The sequence below is a fragment of the Sapajus apella genome, unplaced genomic scaffold (assembly GCF_009761245.1).
Source record: "Sapajus apella isolate SASKATOON/1434 unplaced genomic scaffold, GSC_monkey_1.0 scaffold1, whole genome shotgun sequence".
Lineage (NCBI taxonomy): Eukaryota > Metazoa > Chordata > Mammalia > Primates > Cebidae > Sapajus > Sapajus apella.
The window spans coordinates 62,765,510-62,790,267 of NW_022436941.1; the positions used below are offsets into that span (position 1 = coordinate 62,765,510).

General features: G+C 41.3%; 1 protein-coding gene across 8 annotated transcripts in view; it reads right to left on the bottom strand.

Moving 5' to 3' along the window:
• Positions 1-24,758, bottom strand: part of PDE8B (phosphodiesterase 8B) — a 321,825-nt gene that overhangs the window by 109,738 nt on the left and 187,329 nt on the right. For 6 of the 8 annotated variants that reach the window (XM_032277695.1, XM_032277729.1, XM_032277732.1 and 3 more), the window contains one exon: positions 2,477-2,536. In XM_032277695.1, the coding sequence (XP_032133586.1) occupies positions 2,477-2,536 (60 nt within the window). The remainder of the gene's footprint in view (positions 1-2,476; positions 2,537-24,758) is intronic. The other 2 variants (XM_032277721.1, XM_032277698.1) reach the window with 1 other exon arrangement.

The window sequence follows — 24,758 nt, forward strand, 5'->3', positions numbered from 1 at the left end:
ACTGGAAAACAAAATTGTTAACATAGTAATACTCCTGCAATTGATCTACAGATTCATTGCAAACCCTATCAGAGTCCCAGCTGGCTCCCCAAAATGTCCCCCACTGAAATGGACAAAATGGTCCTAAAATTGATACAAAGATACAAGGGACCAGATAGTCAAAATAATCTTGAAAAATAAGACTAAAGTTGGAAGGCTCACACTTCACAACTTCAAAACTTACTACAAAGTTACAGTAATCAAGACAGTGTGGTGCTGGCATGAGGAGCGACATATAAATCAATGGAATAGAACTGAGAGTCCAAAAGTAAAGCCTCACATTTATGATTGATATTTGAGAAAAATGCCAAGGCAATTCAATGAGGGAAAGATGAATACTTTTTAACAAATGATGCTAGGACTAGACAAAAATGAAGCTGGACCTCCTACCTCACACTATAAACAAATATTAATCCAAAATGGATCATACAGCTAAATATAAGACCTAAAACTATAAAACTCTTACAAGAAAACAAAGAAATCAACGTTTACAACCTCAGCTTAGGCAACGAATTCTTAGGCATAACACCAACTGATGAATGAAGAATGATGCCTATAGCACAATACCTTTCAACGAGAACTCAAAAGCATTCAAAACAAATGTACATATTATGAATGGACACATACATACTAAGAGTGAGTATACAAATATATATCATAGTGGTTGCTTTAAGAGGGGAAAGGAAGGGGTAGCAGAGGGATAAGTAAAGGGCTTAAACAGTATCTACAATCCTTTGTTTCTGAGAAAAACTCTGAAACAAATAGGACATACCATTAATATTTGATAGAAGTGGGTGTCTGGTACACACATGTACCTTTACGAATATGTGAAATATTTTAACATCTGACAACTTACATTTTTAAAAGAATGAGACATCCTTATCATGAGCATTCATTGTCAGTGCAGTAAAGGGCAAAAATGAAGGTAAATGAAATCGATCTAAAACCATACTAATCCCAAAAAGTATTCTGGAAATTGCTTTGAGAATAAGACCTTGATATCAACTCCTTTATTTGTTATTGCCTTTATTCAAAATTGGAGTACAAAGGACATGGCTCAGAATGATTACTGAAATTTTCCATTTGCTTGTATTCTATACAAATAGTTGTGGCTGGTGTTTATTTTTCTCTGTCTCTCTGTTCCTAAATTTGTTTTCATCAAATTTTCCCAAGCTAAATCTCTTCCTTTTATTTTTTTTCCCTTTCCCTAGATTTGCATTTCTTTTTCCAAGCAACTATAAAACATTATTTTCTTTTTCCATTTGCTCATAAATCAAATAGCACACTTCCTTGCTTGGTTTTTCACTTTCATCTATATGTTGGTTGGCTTCTTTACATCTTTCCTGCATCTTTACTTGTCTCCATGTATGAGACGAGATTCCAGGTGCTAACAAGCTACAGTTTTTACAAGGAGGAAGTTAACTTATTTAGGCCTAACAGGATGGCTTGTATGCAGATAAGGATTTGGAAATTATTTAAAAGGGTACAAACTCCATTTTCGTATGTTTCTCTCAAGGGGGCACAGGAACCCGGAAGGGCTGCAAGGACAGAGTTGCTGCTATTATTAGAGTGAAGTCAATCCTACAGGCAGTTGGGCCTTATATCCTTAGACACCAGTTCCCGCTGTGTTACAGAGCCTGGGAGGCTGTTTGGCTTAAGTCGGATGGAAGATGGAAGGGAGCATTTTATCATCTTCTATTCTCATTCCTATACAACAGCAACAGCTATCATTTATTGAGCATCTTCTCAATTAAGGATAACTGCCAGGGAATGTTCTAGGCACCCTATGCTATCTCATTTAACTTATAATTCCCCAAGGCATAATCATCTCCGTTTTGCAGACAGGACACTAAGTCAGAGGAGTGAAGCAATATATGCAAGGTCACACAGCTGATTAAAGGCAGAGCCAAGATTCCCACCCAGTTGTGACTCATGGCAAAACCCAGCCCTTCACCATTTCATCGCATCTTCCCTTCTGGCTGCAGCAGGAGGTGGAGCAGACTAGTTTTGGGGTGGAAGAGTTGTTCTTACAATTCACCATGCGATCTATCCATCATATTTATACTCAAAATGGGGAAATGTTTAGGTCTTCAAGAAAACAATTTGAATCAGGCTGGGCACAGTGGTTTACACCTGTAATCCCAGCACTTTGGGAGGCTGAGGAGGTGAGGAGTTTGAGATCAGTCTGGCCAGCACAGTAAAACCCCATCTCTATTAAAAATACAAAAATTAGCCAGGTGTGCTGGCACACACCTGTAATCCCAGCTACTTGGATGGCAGAGGCAGGAGAATCGCTTGAACCCAGGAGGTAGAGGTTGCAGTGAGCCGGGATTGAGCCACTACACTCCAGCCTGGGCAACAGAGTGAGACTCCATCTCATAAAAAAGAATAGAAAAGAAAGCAATCTGAGTCACAAGGCTGAGTAAAGGAGGCGTACCTGAATAGGGTCCTGCGTCAGTCTCATGGGCCCGATGCGCACCTCCGCAGAAGTCACCTGCTAAATAAAGGACAGCACAAGAGAATTGTCAAGTCTTAAACTACACAAGCAGATACATCCTTCCTTACACAACACATTGCATTATGCCACTGTGTGCTCTAAACTGAAGAATCCAACTTACTGAGCTGGAGATGGGTTACTAAGCATCATATATAACATAACATGTATAACATGATGCTGTTTTTGCAAAAAAAAAAAGTATATATTTATATGCATTGGAAATGTCTTTAAGGATACATCCCCAAATGCAAAGTGGTTGGGTTATTTTTACTAGAAGTGCCTCTATTTTTATAATAAGCATGTACCATTTTATGGTAGGAAACAATTCAATTCAATAATTATTTACTGAGCACCTACTATGTGCTGGTCACCATGCTAAGGCCATTATTACTCTGAAATTTCAAAAGAGAATAAAAATTTCTCTCAAATCTCAAAGCTAAATCATAACTATGGCTTAAGAGCGTTTCCTATATTTAGATCCTGTTTTTCTTATCTTCACGCTTTACTACGAGGGGTAAGCAGCCTAGTCTCCCTCACATTTACCATGGATAAATTATTCATCTCAGTTGTATTTCCACAAATAAACTGAGCAACACCACACCGTGACCACAAGAGACTTGTCCCTGCTCCACGACTCCAGAAGCTAGCCTAGGGCTCTTCGGTGTTCACCAGCCAACACCATCTGGCTGCTTTTGGCAAGCAGTTAGATGGACGCAAGCATAAAGCAAATATTCGTCTTTCTTTTTAATTACTTTACTTGGATTTCTAAAAATAACTTTTCTCTAGACTAATTTGGTTGAAGGTCTTGGCCCCACCTCCATGGATCCAATTTTGCTTTTCTCTAAGAGACTGTGGTCATTTGCCACTATTGGAAGCATGTCCTGCATGCCACACTGTGTACTGCCCCATGTCAGTCTGAAGGAGTGCCATCAGCACGCAGCAGCATTTACATGACCAGAGACACTTGCAGTGACCCAAGGGTCATAGGAGGCTTTGCAGTTATAAGAAAAAAACAAGAAAAACAAACTTTCTTTACATTGTACTTTGCAAGACTACAATAATTTCCCTTTCTCCTTTCTTCCCCTTTCCCCAAGCTTAACTTTTGGCGCTGGTGCTATGAACCCTCTCCAAAGACCAGTCTTCTTCTCCACTGTAGGGCGGATTCTCCCACCCCACCCCAACACGGCAATGTAAAGAACTAATGCAGGGTGCTCAGGCCTCTCACCAAACCAACCAGCAGAAAACTCAAAGAGCCCTCTAATGACTGTTCATCTGAGGCCCTGGCCCTCCGTGGGGGGTTCTCAGGAGGGCAAGGCTGCCAGTCCTGCTCCACCTGGGGAGGCAGCCTCCTCAACCGTGGATCCACTCAGCAAGCCTGGCACAATGAAAACCAACCAGAGGCCTCGAGTCCCTGAGCCTGTGAACAAGTTCCTTCAGTGTTTCACTGCTGTGTTCAGGCCAAAGCGACAGGGTCACGTTGAGTGACCTCTTGCTCTTCTTTTCTCTAAGCAAGTTAGTATCCTGCAAGGTGTGGGTGCTGACACCAGCAGCCTATGTGCACAGCCCCCAGAGCAACTCCACCAGGAGAGGACCAGCACCAGGGCCTCCTGTGTCACTGGGCTGCCGGCCCTTCGCCCAGCTCCACTCCCATGCCAGTTTTTGTTATTGAAATAGACACTCTCCTTCCAAAGTTGTGCAACTGCAAGGACTCTTTTTACAAAGTTAATGATTAAAAAGGGAAGCCAGCTGAACGTGGTGGCTCTTGCCTATAATCCCAGGATTTTGGGAGGCTGAGGTGGGTGGATAACTTGAGGTCAGGAGTTCGAGACCAGCCTGGCCAACATGATGGCACCCCATCTCTACTAAAAATACAAAAATTAGCCAGCTGTGGTGGTAGGTGCCTATAATCCCAGCTACTTGGGAGGCTGAGGAAGGAGAATGGCTTGAACTTGGGAGGTGGAGGCTGCAGGGAGCCCAGATCATACCACTGTACTTCACCCTGGGCAGCAGAGTGAGACTCTGAAGAAACACACAACAACAACAAAAATGTAAAACCAATTTAGTATATTAAGATAAATTTGATTGATAAGCCAAGGTATCTTTTCACTTGCCCTGTGATCTCTCCTGAGTTCACTGCCGCCACACACATAGAAGCTCCCCTCCAACAAGACCATCTGTGAATTTCTCCAGCAAAATTAGGCTCCGAAGAAATCATTCAGTGGCAAAAAATGAAGTAATGAATAAAATCATAAATAAAAGTTCAAAAGGAATCAAATAAAAAGCTACTCACATTGGAAGTCCAAGAGATAGGGAAGGACTCTTGCAAGAAGAGCACAGGTTGTCCAAAATATAATTCACCCCTAACCAATACATGCCTGTACACTTTTTTAAAATTATTTATTTTTTGAGACGGAGTCTCACTCTGTCGCTGGAGTACAGTGGTGCTATCTCAGCTCACTGCAACCTCTACTTCCCAGGTTCCAGTGATTCTCCTGCCTCAGTCTCCCAAGTAGCTGGGATTACAGGTGCCCATCACTATGTCCAGCTAATTTTTGTATTTTTAGTAGAGACAGGGTTTCACCATGTTGGCTAGGGTGGTCTTGAACTCCTGACCTCAGGTGATCTGCCTGCTTCAGCCTCCCAAAGTGCTGGGATTTACAGGCATGAGGCACCATGCCTGGCCACCTGTATACTTTTCTAAATAATCAATATGTGCATGAAGTGTTGATACAGCTAACCTTACACGGTGGGCTGATGGGGAGGGGCAGGCGATTTTCAACCCTACCAGGAGAATGTCTGATGACTGTGAACATTCCTTAAGCCCCTCTGACCCAGGCGTTGTGCCAGGTACATTCACACCTATAATCCTAGCAGCAGACAGGCAACAGCCACTGAACCACAGCATGGAGTTTTAAAAGCAGCTCTCAAGCTAGAAGATAATCATTTTTCTTCCTAAGGGCAGGAAAGACCCTATAACTTTCTCTCATAGCCACTACAGTTCTCTTCCTGCCATCCAGCATTCTAACTCTTGCCTGACCCAACCCAGCAGGAAGGTGAGCTGTGAGCTGGTGGGAGGAGAGCAGAGCTTGGAAGAGGGGCTGTCAAGCTGCTGCTAAGGGACCTTGTCCAAACCCCTGCCTCTCGCATCTCTACCATCCCTTGCCTCTCTCCTCCCAGCCCCACTTCACTGTGCTCCCTCCCATGTGCTGTCACTCTACCTCCACTGCTGGCGTGCGTGCCTCAGTTTACCAGCTCCTCTAGTCCTGACCCATACTTTGCCTCGTGTCTCTGGGCTTGCTTTTTCCTTATTGGTCTGTGCTCCAAGTCATCTGGCCTTGGCTTCTGTGTCCAGAAGAGGTCAATTGTCCCCCAAAAAACACTGGAACTTGTTCTTTCCGGTTCTGAGGGCTGGAGCTAGGCAGTGACCAGCAGGAAAAAAAAAAAAAAAAAAAACCTGCAGCAGGTATATGCACAGACAGCGGTTTGCAGAGTTCTGCTTCTGACACAAGCGTCTAAGTGCCTGCATTTCACCAATTTATAAAACAGCAATTATGAACAGAAACAGGAGATCATTTACCGACATCTGTGTAGCCAGGCCAACATTCTTTACTTCGAAAAGTGAACTTTGAGCAACTGCAGATGCATGGAATCTTCAATTAGTGTATGAGCTCTGATTCCAGGAAGTGACCAAGTTTGCCAGGGTCAGAGAAATATAAGCAAGGGTGGGGGCATAGGTAACATGATTCTAGCACTTGAGAAGAGGGGAGGATGGGACCAGAGCATGAGGAGAGACACACTTCCTAGCCACATGGGTTTCCCTAATAGACTAATGAGGAAAGATTGCTGAACTACAGTGTAGTTTCAGCTGTGCTGTACAACATTCGTGGTGTGTCAAATATTTGTGTGTACATGTGTGTGAATGGTGACATGTGTGTGAATGGTGACATACACACATATACACACGTAAGCAGGGTTCCACTCACCTTCACATGGAAAAAAAAAAAAAAAAGAAAACCTGAGTACTATTTTGTAGCATTTGCTGACTTCTGTGGTATAAATTATCATGGTTGATCTCAAGCTGGCAACTTGGGTCCATGACTGCAAAATTAGGAATACATCTTTTCATTCAGAGAGGGTCTATGAGTGGCAAAGTCATTCAGTCTTTGTTGATCTGTAAATATCTATCACTCACTTTTGTTTGAAGTTTGGCTGAATATAGAATTCTGGTTGAGAGAGAGGAGATAATAATTCTGGTGTGGGAGGTGGGGCGATCAAGGAAAGCTTCATGAAGGCAGGCAGGTCGTGAAGAATAAGGGGATGAAGAGATTGGGTTGGGGAAGGAGATTCTAGGCATAGGGAACAGCACAGGCACAGGCACGGAGGCAGGAAAGCAAAGGTGCTGGTGGGGAGAAAACCAGCGTCCAGAGAGCTGGATTGCAGTGTGTGAAAGGCTCAGGTGGGAAGGTGGGGGTCAGATCCTCAGAGGAAACAGGAAGGAGTTCCCTTTTTTAATCTCTAAGCACCAATCACATTGCAAGTGTTTGAGCAAAGGATTAACATAATCAGATCTGTGACTTGGGAAAATCAAACATTGGCTTGCCCACTTTCTGAACCACCAAGACGAGGGATTTAGCAAAAACTAAACAAAAACACTGCTGTGAGTAGGAGCTACAGCAATGAAAGCAAGTGGGAAAATACATTGCAATGATCAAGAAAAAAGTTACAAGAAAAAAACCCCAGCTTGGCTGCACTTCAATAAAAAGGGAACTCCAAGATTCAACCCAGCTGGTGCAGGGTAGGCAGATGGAAGAGGCAAACTCACAAGAGAAATCAAGGTAGTTCAGGTTGGTTGATTCGCATGTCACGCCACCACATTCTCTAGAGGCGATTGCTGCAGCTCTTAGTAGTTTCAGCTTCAGAAATTTTGTTAAGTAACTTGGCATAGAGTTTTAGAGCCTTCCTCAGACAAGAGGGAAGCTAAGGATTCGGGAAGGAAAGCAGTTGACCTGGAAAGCCCTTTCCTACCTCAGCAGCTTACACATCCTTCAAGGCCCCCTCCAATGCCCTTGCCCTCTGACGCTGGTTCAAGTCCAACTTCATCCAAAGCAGAGCCAGTGATTTCTCTCCTCAGCACTCCTGTATTCATAGCACTGCTTTTGTTAGTCATTTAAATATCTCACTCCTTGGCAAGACTGTGAGTTTCCTGAGGACACAGTCTCTGCCTTTTTCACAATTTTATCCCCAGCATCTACAAGATGCTCAGTAAATGCTTTGTGGAATTGAATTAAACTGAAAAGCTCAGACAGCTTTTAAGTAACAGAGTGAAGACTGAGACTTCATTCTTCCTAACTCCCAGTGCACTGCTCTTCCATTATGTTCCAAAACTGGAAGCATTAATTCTGACTGCAGCACTCATCTTTCTGGTATGGCTTCTGGACTCCATTCAGTCTCTGCAAAATAGATGGTCCAGTGCCTGGCGATCCCTGCTTGTGCCCTGGTAGTCTGTTGACAGGGCTGGCCCAGCACTAAGAAGAAAAAGGGTATACGTGCAGGTGCATGTGCGTGTGTGTCCATGTGGAGGTGGGGCATCTGAGTTCCAAAACTCAGAGTCTGAACCTTCCCCACTTCAATGACTTCTCCTTTAGAATCCCTTCCTTCCCACCATCTATAGTACTGAGTGTTCACACACACACACACACACACACACACACACACACACACACACACACACACAGCTTAGGCAAGCTTGACTTGCACTTTTTGACAGGGGTCCATGGTGAAGATCATTTTACACTGAAAAGAGACCAGCTGTGGGCACAAAAATAGGCACTTTTTTATTTCTGAAACGGAGTCTCGCTCTGTCACCCAGGCCGGAGTGCAGAGGCGCGATCTCGGCTCACCGCAACCTCCACCTCCCTAATTCAAGTGATTCTCCTGCCTCAGCCTCCCAAGTAGCTGGGACTACAGGTACCCACCACCACACCCAGCTAATTTTTATATTTTTAGTAGAGATGGGGTTTCACCATGTTGGCCACACTGGTCTCGAACTCCTGACCTTGCGATCCACCTGCCTCAGCCTCCCAAGGGCTTGGATTACAGGCGTGAGCCACCGCACCTGGCCAGAAATAGGCACTTTTAAATGCTCTTCATCAGCTCTGTCTGCTGCCCTGTTGGCTCTGATTTTAAAACAGCATTTAATGACCTCAATATGTGCCCTGTCCACCTTCCATTCTCAGGCCAAACTTAGTTCTTCATTCTTCTGAGCTCTGGATAGACAAAGGCTGTGTCTGCCTTTTGCCTTTTTAATGGGCCCCTGTCTGTCCTCTGGCTTCCAGTCAGAAAGGGACAGGCCCTGCAGCCACTAGGTGACCCCACCGTGAGGCTGGGCCTCCCTGCTCTATGCTGAGAAACTCTGTCCCGTCTCACCCTTCTCTCCCCTGCCAACTGTGCTTAGCACACCCAGAACCCTCTTCCTTCTGTCCCCTCTCAGCTGTGGGCCCTGCTGGCTGGCACTGCCCTCACTCCAGCCTCCAGCCTTACCGGCTGTGGTCTGGCTGCCCTCCAGGACCTCCTGGCAACTCTGACACCCTGGACCTTTCAGGGCCCAAGAGCTCATTAGGCAGCCCATGAGCCTCCCTTCTCTTTCCTGCATCCAGTCCTCTGGTCTAGAAGTTCTCGACTTGGGCTTCATATTAGAAGTACCTGGGGAACTTTAAAAATATATCAATGTTTGGGTTCTATTTGACACCAAGAGAAGTGGAATCTCTAAAACCTCTAAGGATGGGGCCCAAGCATCTTCAATTTTTTATCTCCTTGGGTGCATCCAGGGATGAGAATCACTAGTCTGTTCTTTTGAGCAGACTTGTCTGTTGCTAACTTCAATTCCTGCTTCTTAATGGCCCCTCGTGCAGACTCTATTACATATTCATTTACTCAACAAACATCAATGGAGCACTACCTTGTGGAAGATACCAACACCCTCCCAAAACTCAGCTATCAAGCCTGAACCCAGACACCCACAGGTATTTGTGTTTATTTCCAGACGCTGCCACTGTTTTTTTCCAGATAGTTCCACATAAAACACAAGATAATAATGTTGGTATGAGGAAGATAAAGTCTTTTATATTTGGTGAATTATCCCCCCAAGCAATATCTCTACGTTACAATTAAAATCAATCAAAAAATTCTTTTAGCTTTTTTTTTTGTTACGCAGTATAGGTAGATGATTACTCATAGTTACGAGATACTCACAGCCAGTGACATATTTCACTACTTTGTGTTTTAGGCCCTACTATTTAGAATAGTACATTAATTTGGCAGCATGATGTTTTATCACATAAACATACAAATGTCTACTCATCAAAATATACAACCATGAAATAAAAGATTAATCACTTTGACTTTAAAATTATAGCTTCTATTCATCAAAAACAAAAACAAAAGCAAAGAGCACTGTAATAAAAGAGAGAAAAGCCCAGAGCCTGAGAGATGAAATCTAAAACATAAAAAACCAAAAATATTAGTAACCAGGACATAAAACAAAAATTTTTTAAACATGAGTAAAAAGACAGCCAAAAAGAAAGCTGGGGAAATGATTTGGAAAAGAAATTTACAGGAGAGGAAATGTAAGTATGAAGAGATGCTCATTGTCATTAGTAATCAGGAAGATACAAATTTTAAATTACAATGAGATACTATCTTACATGCAACTATTTTTATCAACAGAATGGCAGAATTAGGGGTCAAACATTATCTAGCATAGTCAAGAAAGTAGCCCTACAGAAGCTGTTATACATTGTTGGTGGGTGTGTAAATTGGTTTAGCAACTTTGAAAAGCAATTTGAGCTTATCTAGTGAAGACAAAGAAGTATATACCCCACAATTCAGCCTCCTATATGGGTGTATCTCCTGCATACCTTCTTATAGGGTGTATAAGAGGCACTTTCAAGAATATTCAGAGCAGTATTGTTCATAACAAAAATTTAGAAAAGTGACTCCATAATCTACTAATACCTATCACCAGAAGAAATGGATATATATATTACTGCTGTATAATATTCTATTGTATGGATAGTCCTTGATATATTTATATATATCATATATATATATGATATATATATATATATATGGATATAAATATATATATTTATATATATATAAAATTCCTCAGAATATAGATAGGGTTTCTTGACATATACATGTATCAAGGACTATCCATACAATAGAATATTATATAGCAATAAAAATGAATCAACTAGAGTTACTCATTTAAAATGTATGAATCTTACAAACATTGAGTTAAACAACAAAACAAAAAATTGCAAGTTTTGGAATGATGCATACCTTAGGATACCACTTAGATAAAGTTTTAAAATACTTAAAACAATACTGAATGTACTTTAGGAATATATTATAACAGTACAAAGAAATGCTGACAAACTCCCAATTGAGGCAAGTGGTCCTGCTGGTGAAGGGGATGATGAATTCAGGGAGGGAAGTGCCAGGGCTTCAACTATAACATGAATGACCTATTTTTTTGAGCAGTGAGTAGTGAGTACATGGGTGTTTACTGAATTATCCTTTCTATCTTATTGTATATGTAGATATTTCAAAATAAATGTAAATTAGATTTAATTTTATTGGGAAAGTCTATTTTCTATTTTGGAGTTAATAATAAAGCACTGGCCACTACATAAATATTCTACATATGCTTTTTTTTTTTTCCCAGTAAAGTCTTTAGAATAAGCTGTATTTTAAATTCCTTAGAATATAGATAGGGTTTTACTGAAACTTGGTAAAATAAAATTCTAGAAAATTGGGCTGGGACTCAGGGGACCTTGGTCAAGATGAGTAAGTGTGCTGTGCCTCAATAAGACAAGCGGGGCTGATGAATTCCCCATGTACATCATCTCATGTAAAGGTCGCAGCAATCCCACAGGGCACCCTGGGCCCCTTTCTACAGCTAAAGAGGGTAAGCTGCAGAAAGGTTAAGCCACTTACCCAAGGGGATGAAGCTGAGATTTAAGCACAGGCCTGCCTCACTGAGAAGGCCATGCTCTTATTTATGTATTTACTTATATCTCAGATGGTTCCAGAAAGGTCTTAAGATGGTGTACAAAGAGACTTTAAATGAGGTGAGGGTTTTTGAATGACTTATAAATAAGATGTGAAAGATCTGACTGAGAAACAATGAGCATGGGAAAGATGAAGCAGGTAGGGGCGTCGGTGTGCACAATGTTTGCACAAGGCACCCGCTCCTGCTGCGGTGGGCCACCCAGACAATGAGGTCAGGCTGCAAAGAGGGAGGCAGTACCCTCAACCTCCCCTGTGCACTAGACACAGGGATGCGCTTTCCAGCACTGCTTCTTACACTGCACCCCACCTAAACCCTGTCCTTCCTACCCCACCCACTGTCTCTGTTCTGTCTTAAGAAGTGCTACCACTAGACTCAGCGAGCTTTGCTGTGCCAGTGGAGGAGGGGATGCTACATCCCCACGTGTGAGAAAAGATAAAGAGGCCATCCTCTTGTTAACTCTGAAGTAGTAATGAGAAAAATAAACACAGAAGTCATGCAGATGCCATCAGATGTAAACACAGAAAATGTGGCTGGCAAAGTCTAATAGAGAAGCCATTTCCCCCTGACAAATATGAGATGAAAGTTAAATTATTTATACAACACAGTCATGGCATCTACAGTTATGAGAAAAAAAACTCAGCCTGATATCGATTAGGCATTAAAATGGAAAGAAAAAAAATGATCTAGAATATAATCCGTGAAATGACAAACACCCAAAGGAGGCCAGCACAAGGAAGCCTTAGAGAGATTTAACTTCAAAGGAGAAAAAAAAAATCTAAACTGCACTTTGATGCTATGATTATGTCAAAAGTGTTTCCTTTGTACATGCAGTGCAAGAATCAAGGCATCAAGCTTTCATAATGTAATAACTCAGCCACAGATGACTAGGCTGACTGTGTGTAAACACAGCTCCATTCCAAGATCCCAAAGATCGTGCAGGGTCTGACTGGGAAAGCACAGGAATTTAAAGGCAATGATCAAAACGTGACATCCCTCAACTGACTTCCTTCCTTTTATTAGAGGTACCACTGATAATAGACACTGCTGGATGACTTCAAGCATGTAAAATTACATTGTGTAACAGAGAACAAGCAAAGAACAGTCTAGCTCAGATTATTCAGGAGGCAATTATCCAGACTGTGGAAAAACCCAAGCACTCATTTCTGGCCCACCTCCATCCTCCTGCATGCCTTCTAATGCCTTCCCTTCCCCTGAACATTAAATGAAGATGGGAGAAAGTGGGGAGGGATGATATTCAAATCAGTCAATTTTGCTACATGGTCAGCAGTTCTGGTAAATAGATTTGATGGGCAAGGAAACAGAAACCATCTGCTAAAAATGAGTTTTAGAGATTTCCTGTGGATTTCAATTAGCCATGCTGCCTCTGTCCTCAATTTTATCATTGATAAGCTAGAACTGCTTTAGAGGATCAAGAGCGAAATGTCTTCCCTGCTTGTCTCCATGTGAATCTCCCATTAGGGACCTGTGACCCTGAAGCACCTGGATTTTTAGCCTCAGCTGGTACCCCGTCAAGAATCCAACCACACTCGCTTTCCTGACTCTGGTGTGTCGGGACCGCTCATGCTGGGACGAACCATGACCTTCAGTCACCAAGTCCAAAGATTAGATGGCCCCAGGGGTAATGAATTTTTGTTGGGCACTAATTCCCATTTAAAAACCAATCTCACTGAAATGAGCCCTATTTAAAAGTAAGTAGCCCATGCAAAGTCAGCCACAAATGCAAATGCCCACTTTTTTGAAAAGGAATTTTACTTATTTGGCAAGAGCAATCATGATTTCCAAGCAGTTAAGATAAAAAGCACCATTCACATCCTAATGACACACAACCTGAGTGAAACATTATACAATTAAATCTTCAACATTTGCAGAAGCTTAGCAAAGATGCCAGAAGCCTGAGACCAGCAAGGCTTCTCCTGGGAAGGTCCCCAAGGTCTCAGACCCAGCCCTTGGCCCCTCCCCTTTGCTAACACATATGGAAGACAAGCCCCACTGCACCCTGACCCTCTGGTGCCACTGTCTTACATCAAAAGCCAGTGAGATAACACCCACAACCATACTTCTTCCTTGTATTATTTTTTAAGATTTAGAGAGGTAAGCACAGGAGCAGCACTGAAAGGAAGCAGCCTGTTTACAGGCAGGTGATTGAGCTGAAGATGGGCTCCCATGGTCATCCCCCTCGCTTCTCCCCAAACCCTAGAGAGTATGAAAGGGGTACAGTTCTGTGTCTATTGGTGGAAGGGAAAACAGAAAATGCCGAAAGCACAGCAAAGGGTTAAGTAAGTCCCAGAAGACCATTTTGTGTTTAATCAAAGTATATTTCTTTAAAAAAATGGTTCGAACCCGCAGGCTATCTTGGATCCACTGACATCTTCCTCTTCTCTTGGCTAGAGAGCAGGCTGAGTAACGTACTCTTGTCTAAGAGAGGAATGAGAGCAAGGGGCTCCCTTGTATTCTTGCTCTAAAGCTCTGCAGCTCTGCCTACTTGTGAGCCCCAGGTTCTCATCTTCAGTGCTCAAGGCAGTAAAATGCCTACACTGCAGAACGCTGGCCAGAATTCTCTGATCACCGTCTAGCATCAGCAAACGCGGCTTCATGTCTCTTTGACCAGGACCTGGGAGCAATCCTGGCCCACTCCACTGCATACATGGGAGACCTGATCTTAGGAGACTGCCTCACAAACTTTTCACTTACAACTCTCATGTTCCCAATCTTACCGTAATTCTGTAAGCAACAAGGCAGATTCGTGGGCTCCACTCTCCTGGAACCCTGTTTAAAATTATTACTATTTCTGATGGGCCTTGGGGCCTTTGTGTAAGAGAGGCAATGCTTTAGAAATGGTGATGGTGCAGAGATAGGGCCAGGAGACATACAGTGCTACAAGTGCATCCTAGTGGAACATCAATTCTTAGGTCAAGATGAAACAAGTTTAGCAATTTCGCTACAAAGTCCCTCAAAATATTTATGTTTATCTTAGTTGAGAAGATAGGACTAGAGTATAATGTAAAGTTTACATATGCTTTTAAGCTCAAGAATAAAACTTCAGGAAAATCTAGTGCCTGCAGCAGATCACTTTACCTGGCTGAGGTAGGCATCCACTTTCTCCACCCTCAGATTTGAAGAGGCTGGAAAAGCACCAATCTAAAGGAAGAAGACCAATTTACAGAGCTGAGGCCCTGGCATTTTAGTTCAAAGTCTCTAAAGCCCCATCATCACACATAAGGATTCCCGGAGATCCCTGGACAGCCAGATGGCTCAAATACAGCCCTGGGAACGGTGTCTGGTGAACAAAATGGCAGGTCTATGTGCACTTGGGATTATAACTGGTGCAAGTCTAGCCTCTTTCTAAACAACCAGTGGACAACTCTACGCATTAGAAAGCTCTGCCTTTAGTTGTACTGAAATCCCCATCTTTGTGACAGAAAGTCTTGCCCCACCCCCTCCAGGGGCGCCCACATGCTAAAATTCATCAATGCTGCCTATCTGACCTTACTCGTCAGGGTTGCTGCAGCCTGTCACCTGGGTAACAACACCCTCCCCATCTCTTTCCAAACCATCACAATTTCAACAACAAGAAGAAACTTAGGGGAACAGAGGCCATGATGTTCTGTTGCTGAGTCTCAATTTAAGTCTAACCACAGGAGGAAGATATATGAAGATTGAGATGATGTCTAGAGGGTAACAAGTGCTAGTATCAGGAGGTCCAGGCCCTCTACTTTTCCATAATGCTTGAAAGGCACTGTTTCTTTATGAGGCAGGGCAGGTACTAGCATATGGGTGGCAGGGCCTCTGAAAGGAGAGAGCTGTACTCAAGAGGAGCACCAATATTTAGTTTAGATCTACAAGCTTTTAGCAAGCATCTATTATGTGCCAGGTACTGCACAGAAAATGAGCCAAAAGATAAGCAAGACTGAGTGTTTATGCCTTCAAAGAGCCTACAGTCTGAAGATAGGAGTGGGGAGCAGTGTGGGAGTGAGATGACCATGAAACAATCAGTTCAATAATGGGTGGCAAGAGGTAAGCCAAAGAAACCTAAGGGCAACTTAGCTTAATCTGGGGATGCAGGCAAATTTCCAGGAAACCACACTGGAGACCAGTGTTGAAGGATCAGTGGGAATGAGTCAAGTGAAGACCAATGGCAGGAGCATTTTTGGCGGATGGAATAGCACAAGGATGGCAAAGAACAGAGTTCGTGCGAACAGTCCCAAGCAATGTGGAGCAGACAATGTGGCTGAGAGGGAGGAAGGAGCCAGGTCACAGAAGGTTGCCATGGTGAGAAGCCTGGGCTTTACCAGGTGGACAAAGGTGTAGCACTGTTGGATTATAGTCAACTGGATCACTCTGCTTGAAATGTGCACAGACTAAGGGAGAAGCAGAGATCAGAAAGGAGTTCCTGCAATGATCCCCATGGCTCTCAGGGTGTGGTCTCTGAACCAGCAGCATCAGCATCATATGGAACTTATTAGAAGGGGAAACATTCAGGCCCCACCCAGGATCTACCAAATCAGAAGCTCTAGGGGTAAGCCCAGTGTATGCTGACTGGCCCTCCAAATGATGGTGATGCTTGCTAAAGTTTGAGAACCACTGGTGTTGACAAAAGATGATGAGTGTCTATGCTAGGAGCAGTGGTGAGGAGTGCTATGATTTGAATTTCCCCTCCAAAATCCATGTCGAAATGTAATTGCCATTTTGACTGTATTAAGAGGTGGAATCTTTAAGATGTGATTAGGTCGCAGGGCTCTGCCCTCAGGAATGGATTAATGCTGTTATCTTGAGAGTGGGTTAGTTACCACAGGAAAGGGCTCTTGATAAAAGGATGAGTTTCACCCACTTTCCTTGTTCTGTCTCCCACATTTACTTGCCCTTTCTACTTTCTCCATGAGATGACACAGTGCAAAGGCCCCCACCTTTGTACCGAGTTTGAGATGTCTCTACTCCATTCAAAATGCAAAGTCAGGCTTTGGGATATGTAAGTATGCAGCTCAGGGAGAGTGACACCAGCATACAGGAAAGGCAGTTAAAACCTTACCACCACTCACAGCAGAAGACCAAAGACAGAACTCTAGAGAACACCAGTATCAGAGGGTTAAGGAGAGGCAGAGAAATGCACATAAGAGCTGGAAGAAGGAAACAGATAAGAAAGGGGAAACAAGCGGATTCTCCCAGAACCTCAGTTACTCCCACGGAGCACAGCTAAGTAGGTTGTGTTCCCTAACTTAGAGTATCTATTTACATAACTCGCCACAATCAATAAGAGCCAATATATGATCATCTCAAGAAACATCAAGATAGTATTTTGATAAAATTCAACACATTTAAAAATTCTTTTTTAGATAGCCTCCCCAATCCATTCCTTCCTTTCTCTTTCCAGGAGCCACTGACTTCTGTTTGGAGATCTCTGTTTGGTCTAAAGACATGTGGGCTGGGAGCAGTGGCTCACACTTGTTCTCCCAGTAGTCTGGGGAGCCAAGAGTTCAAGACCAGCCTGGGCAACATGGTGAGACACTGTCTCTACCAAAAATAAAAACGATTAGCCAGGCATGGTGGTGTATATCTGTAGTCCTAGCTACTCAGAAGGCTGAGGTGGGAGAATTGCTTGAGCCCAGGAGGTTGAGGCTGCAGTGAGCCATGTTTATACCACTGCACTCCAGCCTGAATGACAGAGTGAAACAAGAAGAAGAATGAGAGAAAGAAGAAGAGGAATAGGAAGAGGAAGAGGAGAAAGAAGAAGAAAGAAGGAGAAGAAAGAAGGAGAGGAGGAGGAGGAGGAAGAAGAGGACAGGTGAATATAACTAAGCATTTCATTTTCCTAGCTACAGCAATTGGTTAGGGGTAGTCATGTAACTTGGGCTAGTCCACCCAAAGTTTATCTCAGGATTTTGCTAGCAATGCTGAGAAAAAGCTATTCTACTTCTAGGAAATATTCTCACTGCTTATCAAAAAGAAACGTGCATCGAGGTTGTTTCCCATACATCTTGACACCATGTGAGAATGAAAGCAACACCCTGGAAAGCAAAGTGGAGAAATGGAAAGAAACAAGATCCTTTGTAACACTTCCAAATTACCTGACCAAGGCTTGCCCAAAGCCATATCTAACTGGATTTTTCAGTTAGGTGAGCTAATAAATCGCCTTTTTTCTCCTTATTAAATAAGGTTGAATGAGCTTTCCTGTGCTTAAACAGAAACACTCTCAATGGAAACAAATGACTTTCCCTTGTTCATATTAGAGAGAGCTGATGATATATACCCTTTAGGTGGACAATAGGCCACACAAGCTACAGCTGCATTAGTGTGTGGCTTCTTAAAACGAGAGAGATGAAATAATCACAAGCCAAATGACTGGTGTCAAAGCCAACACCTGAGCAGAGGAGAAACGGTATTCCAACCAAGGGATCATAGAAACATTTTTCACAGCTGTCTTGGATCAAGAACACTTAGGGAATTCCGGGAAAGCCAGAGGTCTCACCAGAAGCTAATGCACACCAGTCTCACATGTCAGCACCAGTCCTTATGCTAAAGCTTCTCCAGTCACATTAACTGTCAGAGGGTTCCTCAAGAAGGGTTCATGGGAAATTCATTCCCTGAGGTCTGGCATGTTTGCATGGTTTGTCTGTGGTTCTTATATTTGAGGGTCCAGATTGGCTGAATGTAGAATAATTGGCTCAAATTTTTCTTTTCTAACTATCTTTAACATATTTTCCCCAGTATCTCCTGACTTAAAGCATTGCTCTCAGGGTCTAATGCCAATCTGATTTCTTTTCCTTATAAATGACTTGATCTTTTTGCCTAGATGCCCCAAAAAACTTTTTTTCTTTATAGTGCAATTATGTTACTAGAATACGCATCGATGTTGTCGTTTTGGATTGATTTTTCCCGTAAACAATGGGATTTGGTTTTTGTTTTCAGAGACTCCTGTTATATAAAGGAGTTATAAAAGTATATGTATTATATATATATGTACATATATATATATATATATCTGTGTGTGTATATATATAATACATATAATTTTATATATATATATATACACACATATATATATGGACCTAGATAGATATATATTATATATATTGGATATATATATTATATAGTGAATCATCATATATTTGTGGATCTCCTTTGCCTATCTTGCATTTTATCACTTCTTCTCAAATATTTTATCTTCTTTGTTATTTCTATGTTTTTCTTCTTCCTAATTTCTATATAGTGCTTTCTACAGTGTTTATTCACTCATATTTCTTCCAGTTCGACCTTCTTATATATATTTTTTGCTTCTATTTCTATTTCTTTTCTGAGTAACCAATTCTCTTTCATATCTTTCTGTTGTCTAATTAAGTAACCTGTGTTTTTCTAATTTGCATTCATCCTGTTCTGTCATAACTTTTAATCATTTTAAAATTTATTTTAGCTCATTTGAAATATTAGGTTGCAGTTTCTCCTCTGCTTTGTGGGCATATTTTTCTCATTTGTCCTTACTGTTTGCCAGCTGGAGCCTGGGAAGCCTCCCCACTTTAAGTGACTACACTCACATCGACAGCAAGCCCTCCACGCAGGGGGAACTGCCCCTTTCTCGGGATGAGTGTTGGGAGAAGTGGCTGGGTCCTCAGCCCTGGGATCCCCAGAAGCCTGTCTGTCTGCCAGCTGCTTCCTTCTGCATCCTTCCTAGTTACTGTCAGTGGCTTAGCCCCAACTGCCCATATTTTTGAGTTTATACACATACTCTAATCCTTAGTTTTATGAAAGATGCTGCTTGTGGACTGTGTGCTCTGTCAATTTATGTTATTGCTCAGTCTGTTTTTATGAGATGATATAAGGGGCTTAAAATTATACCAAAGAGTAGGATCCATGAAAGAAAAAAATAGTAAATTGGATTTTATTAAAAACTCCTGCTTTCAAAATACGCTGCGGGAAGAATGAAAACACAAACCACAGATGAGGAGAGAATACTTTCAAACATGTATGTGATAAAGGACTTATATCCAAAATATACAAAGAACACTGAAAACTCAACATTAAGAAAACAAACACCCAATTACCAAATGGACAAAAGATCTGAACAGACACCTCACCAAAGAAAATGCTCACCATTATTTGTCACTAGAGAATACTAATTAAAACACACTTAGTAGAAGGGCTAAAATCTAAAAAACTGACAACATTAACTGCTGGCAAGGATGCAGACTAAAACTCATTCACCACAACAAAAACAAAAAACGTAGGAATAAATTCTTTCATTCAAATATTTCTTCGACAAATGTTTACTGAGCATCGCTGTCCCAGTCACTGGGGAGAAACTGTTCACTGCTATACAAGCTAATAAATGGCTAGACTTGGATTTGAACTGAGGCTCTCTGACTCCAGAACCTGTGCCTTAACACATCATATCGCACACTCAGACTGAGTGTCAAAAAATATGACTGAAATAAATGGAATGAAATGCTGTTTCCTGGGTGGAAAACCAGTACTTAAAAAAATGCTGTCTCTCTTAAATTAACCTATATACAAATTGCTATAAATACCATGGCACAGCTTTTTTAATTTGTGAAATGATTCTCAAATCCGTATAAAGGAATAAATTCCAGCCACTAGCTAATAAAATTGTGAAGAGTTAAAGTATTATAAAGTTATAACTGCTCTACCAGTTGTGACAAAAATACTTCAAAGATACAAGTATCAAAACAGTATGCTTCCAGCAGAGAGATCAATGAAAAAAGAAAATATAGAACTGACCCAATTTTTACACATATCTATATCTATATATATGTGATAGATGTGATTTATTATATAATAAAAATATTTTATATCAGTGAGGAAGAAATAGACAATTCTATAATAATGTTGAGATAACTGGTTAACTACATGGAGAAAAATTAAGTAAACTCTTAATGCATCATGACATATACCCAAATTACTTCAAGATATGTGAAAATTTTAAATGAGGGAAAAAAAAAAAACCATGAGAATACTAAAAAACAATTGAAGTGAATACTTCCAGCATTAAAGGGCCCAGAAGGCTTTTGTTAAAAATATAATCAAAGACATAAACCCAGAAAAGATTGTTAGGTTTTTACTAAGAAAAACATATTAAAAAGCATAATAAATATTTAAATATAAAACTGAGAAAAAATATCAGTAATATATGATAGTAAAGGAATTGGCATCCTTATTAGAGTTTTCTTAATCTCTACTAAGACAATAATAAAATAGGCAAACATCCTGAATAAGGGTCAAGAAAAGGACAAGCAGTGTGCAAAACAAATACACAAATGGGCTGTAAAATCATGCAGCAATGCTCAGCCTCTCTGGCAATCCAAAAATGCAAATCAAAATAACCAGATTCCACTTTTGACTCATCAAATTCCAAAGATTTTACAGTGAATCTCACAGTGATGATGAGCGCCTGGGGCCATGAGTATTTTCATACCCTGCTGGAGGGAGAAGAACACTGTCTGAATGACTCTGGATCCCTTAACACGCAACACATGCCTTCCTGAGCCTTGGAAATTAATGAAAAAGTTAGAACCTTAAAATGTGTTTGAGACTCTTTCAATTGCTGTTCCCTTTCCACTGTTTATATCTGCCATGATATTTACCATACAACAATTTTATCACCATAACCACAAACTGTTGGAGGCAGGAGGACCGTAGGAGACAGATGCCAACTCCATCCAACCACAGTCAGAGAACCAGTAAGTGATCAGCTGTGACAAGATGCATCCCAGCACCGAACACTCAAATCCATCTGCACAACCAACACTCACAGATATTTGGTGAGTGGGTGTTTTAATTTAATACATCATTAAAAAGCTAAAAACGCTCTTAGCAAATGGAAGATTACTTTGCTCCTTAGCACAAAACGCAGGCTGCTGGAGAACTAAAGCTGCCAATGTTGCTATGTGGTAAATGGTTTTTAATGTAAGACCAGATTGGAATTCATTTTCCACATGTGGAACCAGGGGTAATAATACTTACCCCTTGGAGAGGGCAGATACCAAATATGTATTACTCACGGACATATCTTGGCACAGCAGGCAGTTGATAAGTGATAGATATTATGATTAAATCTCTCATTCATTCTTCTGGAAAATCCTTACTAAGCTTCACAGTGATAAGGAAATGAAATAGGTATCTTAATTTATTATTTAACTTAATAAGCTGGATCATCACAGTATAAGCTCTTTAGCTTGAAACAAAATATAGCCCAAAACAATTGACTTGCTTACATGAAAACACAAATGTCAACTTCTAGATTATCTAACTTTACCCCCCGCTTTCCACAAGATCACAGAAAATAAAAAATTGCTTTAAGTCCTCATTCATATTACAAAATGCTCTTCCAGACACTAGCCTCATAGTAGAGGATAGTGTTCCAAAAATTTGAGAATTGCAAGGCTCCCAAGGGGTATCTCTTCCAACCCTTTCATTTTACATATTGCCAAATAAGACCTAATTGTATGTTGTGAGAGACGGGAAAGTTCTTCTTCAAAGTTTATATCTTAGACTACATTATAAGGAATTATAATCCCTTGCTCTATGGCCATTATCTGCTATTAGCATAAACAGATAGCCATGTGTATATATTCTCTAAATCAGCTACGTCTTAAATCGGCTACCTTGACTTTCTCTGGCATGTCTGAACAGAACTGGGCAAGCTCCAAACCCTGGTGTATGCGATTCCTTATTTGGAAACCCTCCTGACCTTCTCCCAACTAGCTTCCTCTTTTTCCTTGTCTTCTCCTTGTCTCCTTTCCCCTTATCTATTCAGGAGATTTCCAAGTTTTTAGCCAATCAGGTTTTGCATAGAATGTGAGGTCCTGTTCTGGCCAATGGAAATTGGGCATAGCAGTAGGGTGATGGCATCACGTTATGAAAGTTATAAATGTCCCTGTCTCCTTTGTTCAGGTGTGCTCTCGTGGCCAGACTGCTGGCGAGTTGCACCCTTCCTGCAGGAAGTAAACCAGCCTTGCTGAGTAATCCATTGTGTGGATTCCTCCTGACGTTATAAACCTGTTTCCAACATATGTGAAGTGTCCAGGGTCACACATAAGTGAGAGGTCACAATCGGATAAAATTGAGGTCTCCAGGCTGTCAGGCCAATGACACTTCCATCCTGCCCCATTCTTTCCTCCTGGTAACCACTAAAATGCTTTCTCTTCAAAAGCAGAAGCACAGAATATCACATTTTCAGATGTTTCAGACAGGATGCGGGAATTGATTTACCTTTGGTCAGCTTTATTCCCAGTATCTAACTCATGATTCTGCTTAAAATTTAAGGTCAGAACCTGTAAATATATACCATGTGCAACGTTGTACATATGGAACAACAGATAAACCACAAAAGTTAAAAGCTTTTACTAGCAATTCTAGAAAAGACTATGAATTGCCTTTAAGGGAAGTACTGGTCATGAGTTTAAAAATCTCCTCAAATGCCTTATTTTATCTTTTCCCTCCTCACCTTACTTTTCAAAACCTTTTGAAGACTCTGATATACGCAGGCATAAAAGAGGACAAACTAATTATGCAGTCCTGAAACCACTCTACTACAGCACATGTCTCTCAGTGTGGACGTGTCTATTAGCCACAGGTAAGACGTCAGTGGCAATGTAAAAATCCAGAGATAAAAAGAGAAGTGAAGAAAGAGGGAAAAAAGAAGGTAAGAGGTGACACTCATATATGGTTGTGGCTGCATAAATCAAGGACAATTTTCTACAAACATGAAGAATCTTCTTGGACTGCTGAGGTGTCTTACTAAAGCTGGGATGTAGGTCTGGGTACTTGAGTAACAATAAAATTATAAAAGGGGCCAGCAAGATGTAACAGGAAAAAATGAGGAGCATAGACCTAGATTTTTTCCCAGCTCATACATTGTCTCACTGTGTGGTCATGGATAAATCACATCATCTCTGGATATCAGTTTTGTAAAGCAAGAGAGTTAAACACAGTGATTGTCAAACTTATCTGCAGAAATACCCGAACAACAGAGAATGGTGAAGGCTGAGCATGCGAGCTGCTCTAAGTCTCAGATTTCTCTAGTCTTGTGCCATCTATTTAAATATATGTCATGGGGATTCTACTTTCAGGGTCTGTATGACCCTGGACAATCTATTTATTCTCTCCAAACCTTAGTTTTCTTGGGCCAACACTCCTATAAAAATAACTAGAGAGAAATTGGACAGAATTTTTAAAAATCTATTTGAAAGCCTCAGATAGATACCAGTGCAGTGAGACTTTGTCAGACCAAGATCTGGGAGAGAAAGGAAGGGGAGAAGGAAAATGTGGCTTTTGGTGTCCATATTCTCTTAAGGCCATTGACAATTCTTCAAGCAGCAGCTGAGAAGCTGAACAGAGCATCCATCCACCACACAGAGATGGAAGGACAAAACTGGAGTTCAGGGCCCATCAGGAAGTGAGGGCCTTGGGAAACATATTAGATTTTCAGTGGGGACCTCAGTGAGCTAGCTGCAACCTAGGAACAGGATTGACCTGGAAATAGGCCAGCCTTCACATGGGATGAAACGCTTCTTTGACTCATCTCAGTCACTGAGTTATTATTACCTGTCCCTTGCCCAGCTGCCAACTAGAAGCAAAACTAAATTCAGTCTGGGGGAATATGCCATCATTTAGAGTATCAAATTATCTCTAAATTTAAAATCCAATGCTCAGAAAAAATAACCATTTATAAGGAAGAAAGTGTTGACCAATAGCCAAGAGAGAAAAAAAAAATTAGACATGTGGAAGATCCAGACAGCAGGGTTATATATACAGACTTGAAAATATGTTCAAATAATTAAAAGACAAGATACAAAATTCTGGCAAAGAACTAGGAAACATTTTTAAAATCAAGTGGAAATTTTAGTAATAAAAACTACCATTGTTAAAATTAGTTCCCAGATGGGTGGGTTTATAGGGATATTAGGCACAGTGAATAGAGAATTAGGGAACTGGGATTTACTTCAGAAAAAAAAAAGACCCAGACTAAGGCGCAGTGAGACAAAAGGCTGGCAAATGAAAGAGTGTAAGAGACATCCAGAACATAGAGAAAAGGCGTCACATACGTGTAATTTCACTCTCAATAGGATTACAAAGAAAAAACGGGTCAGAAACAATATTTGAAGGGAAAATGGTGGA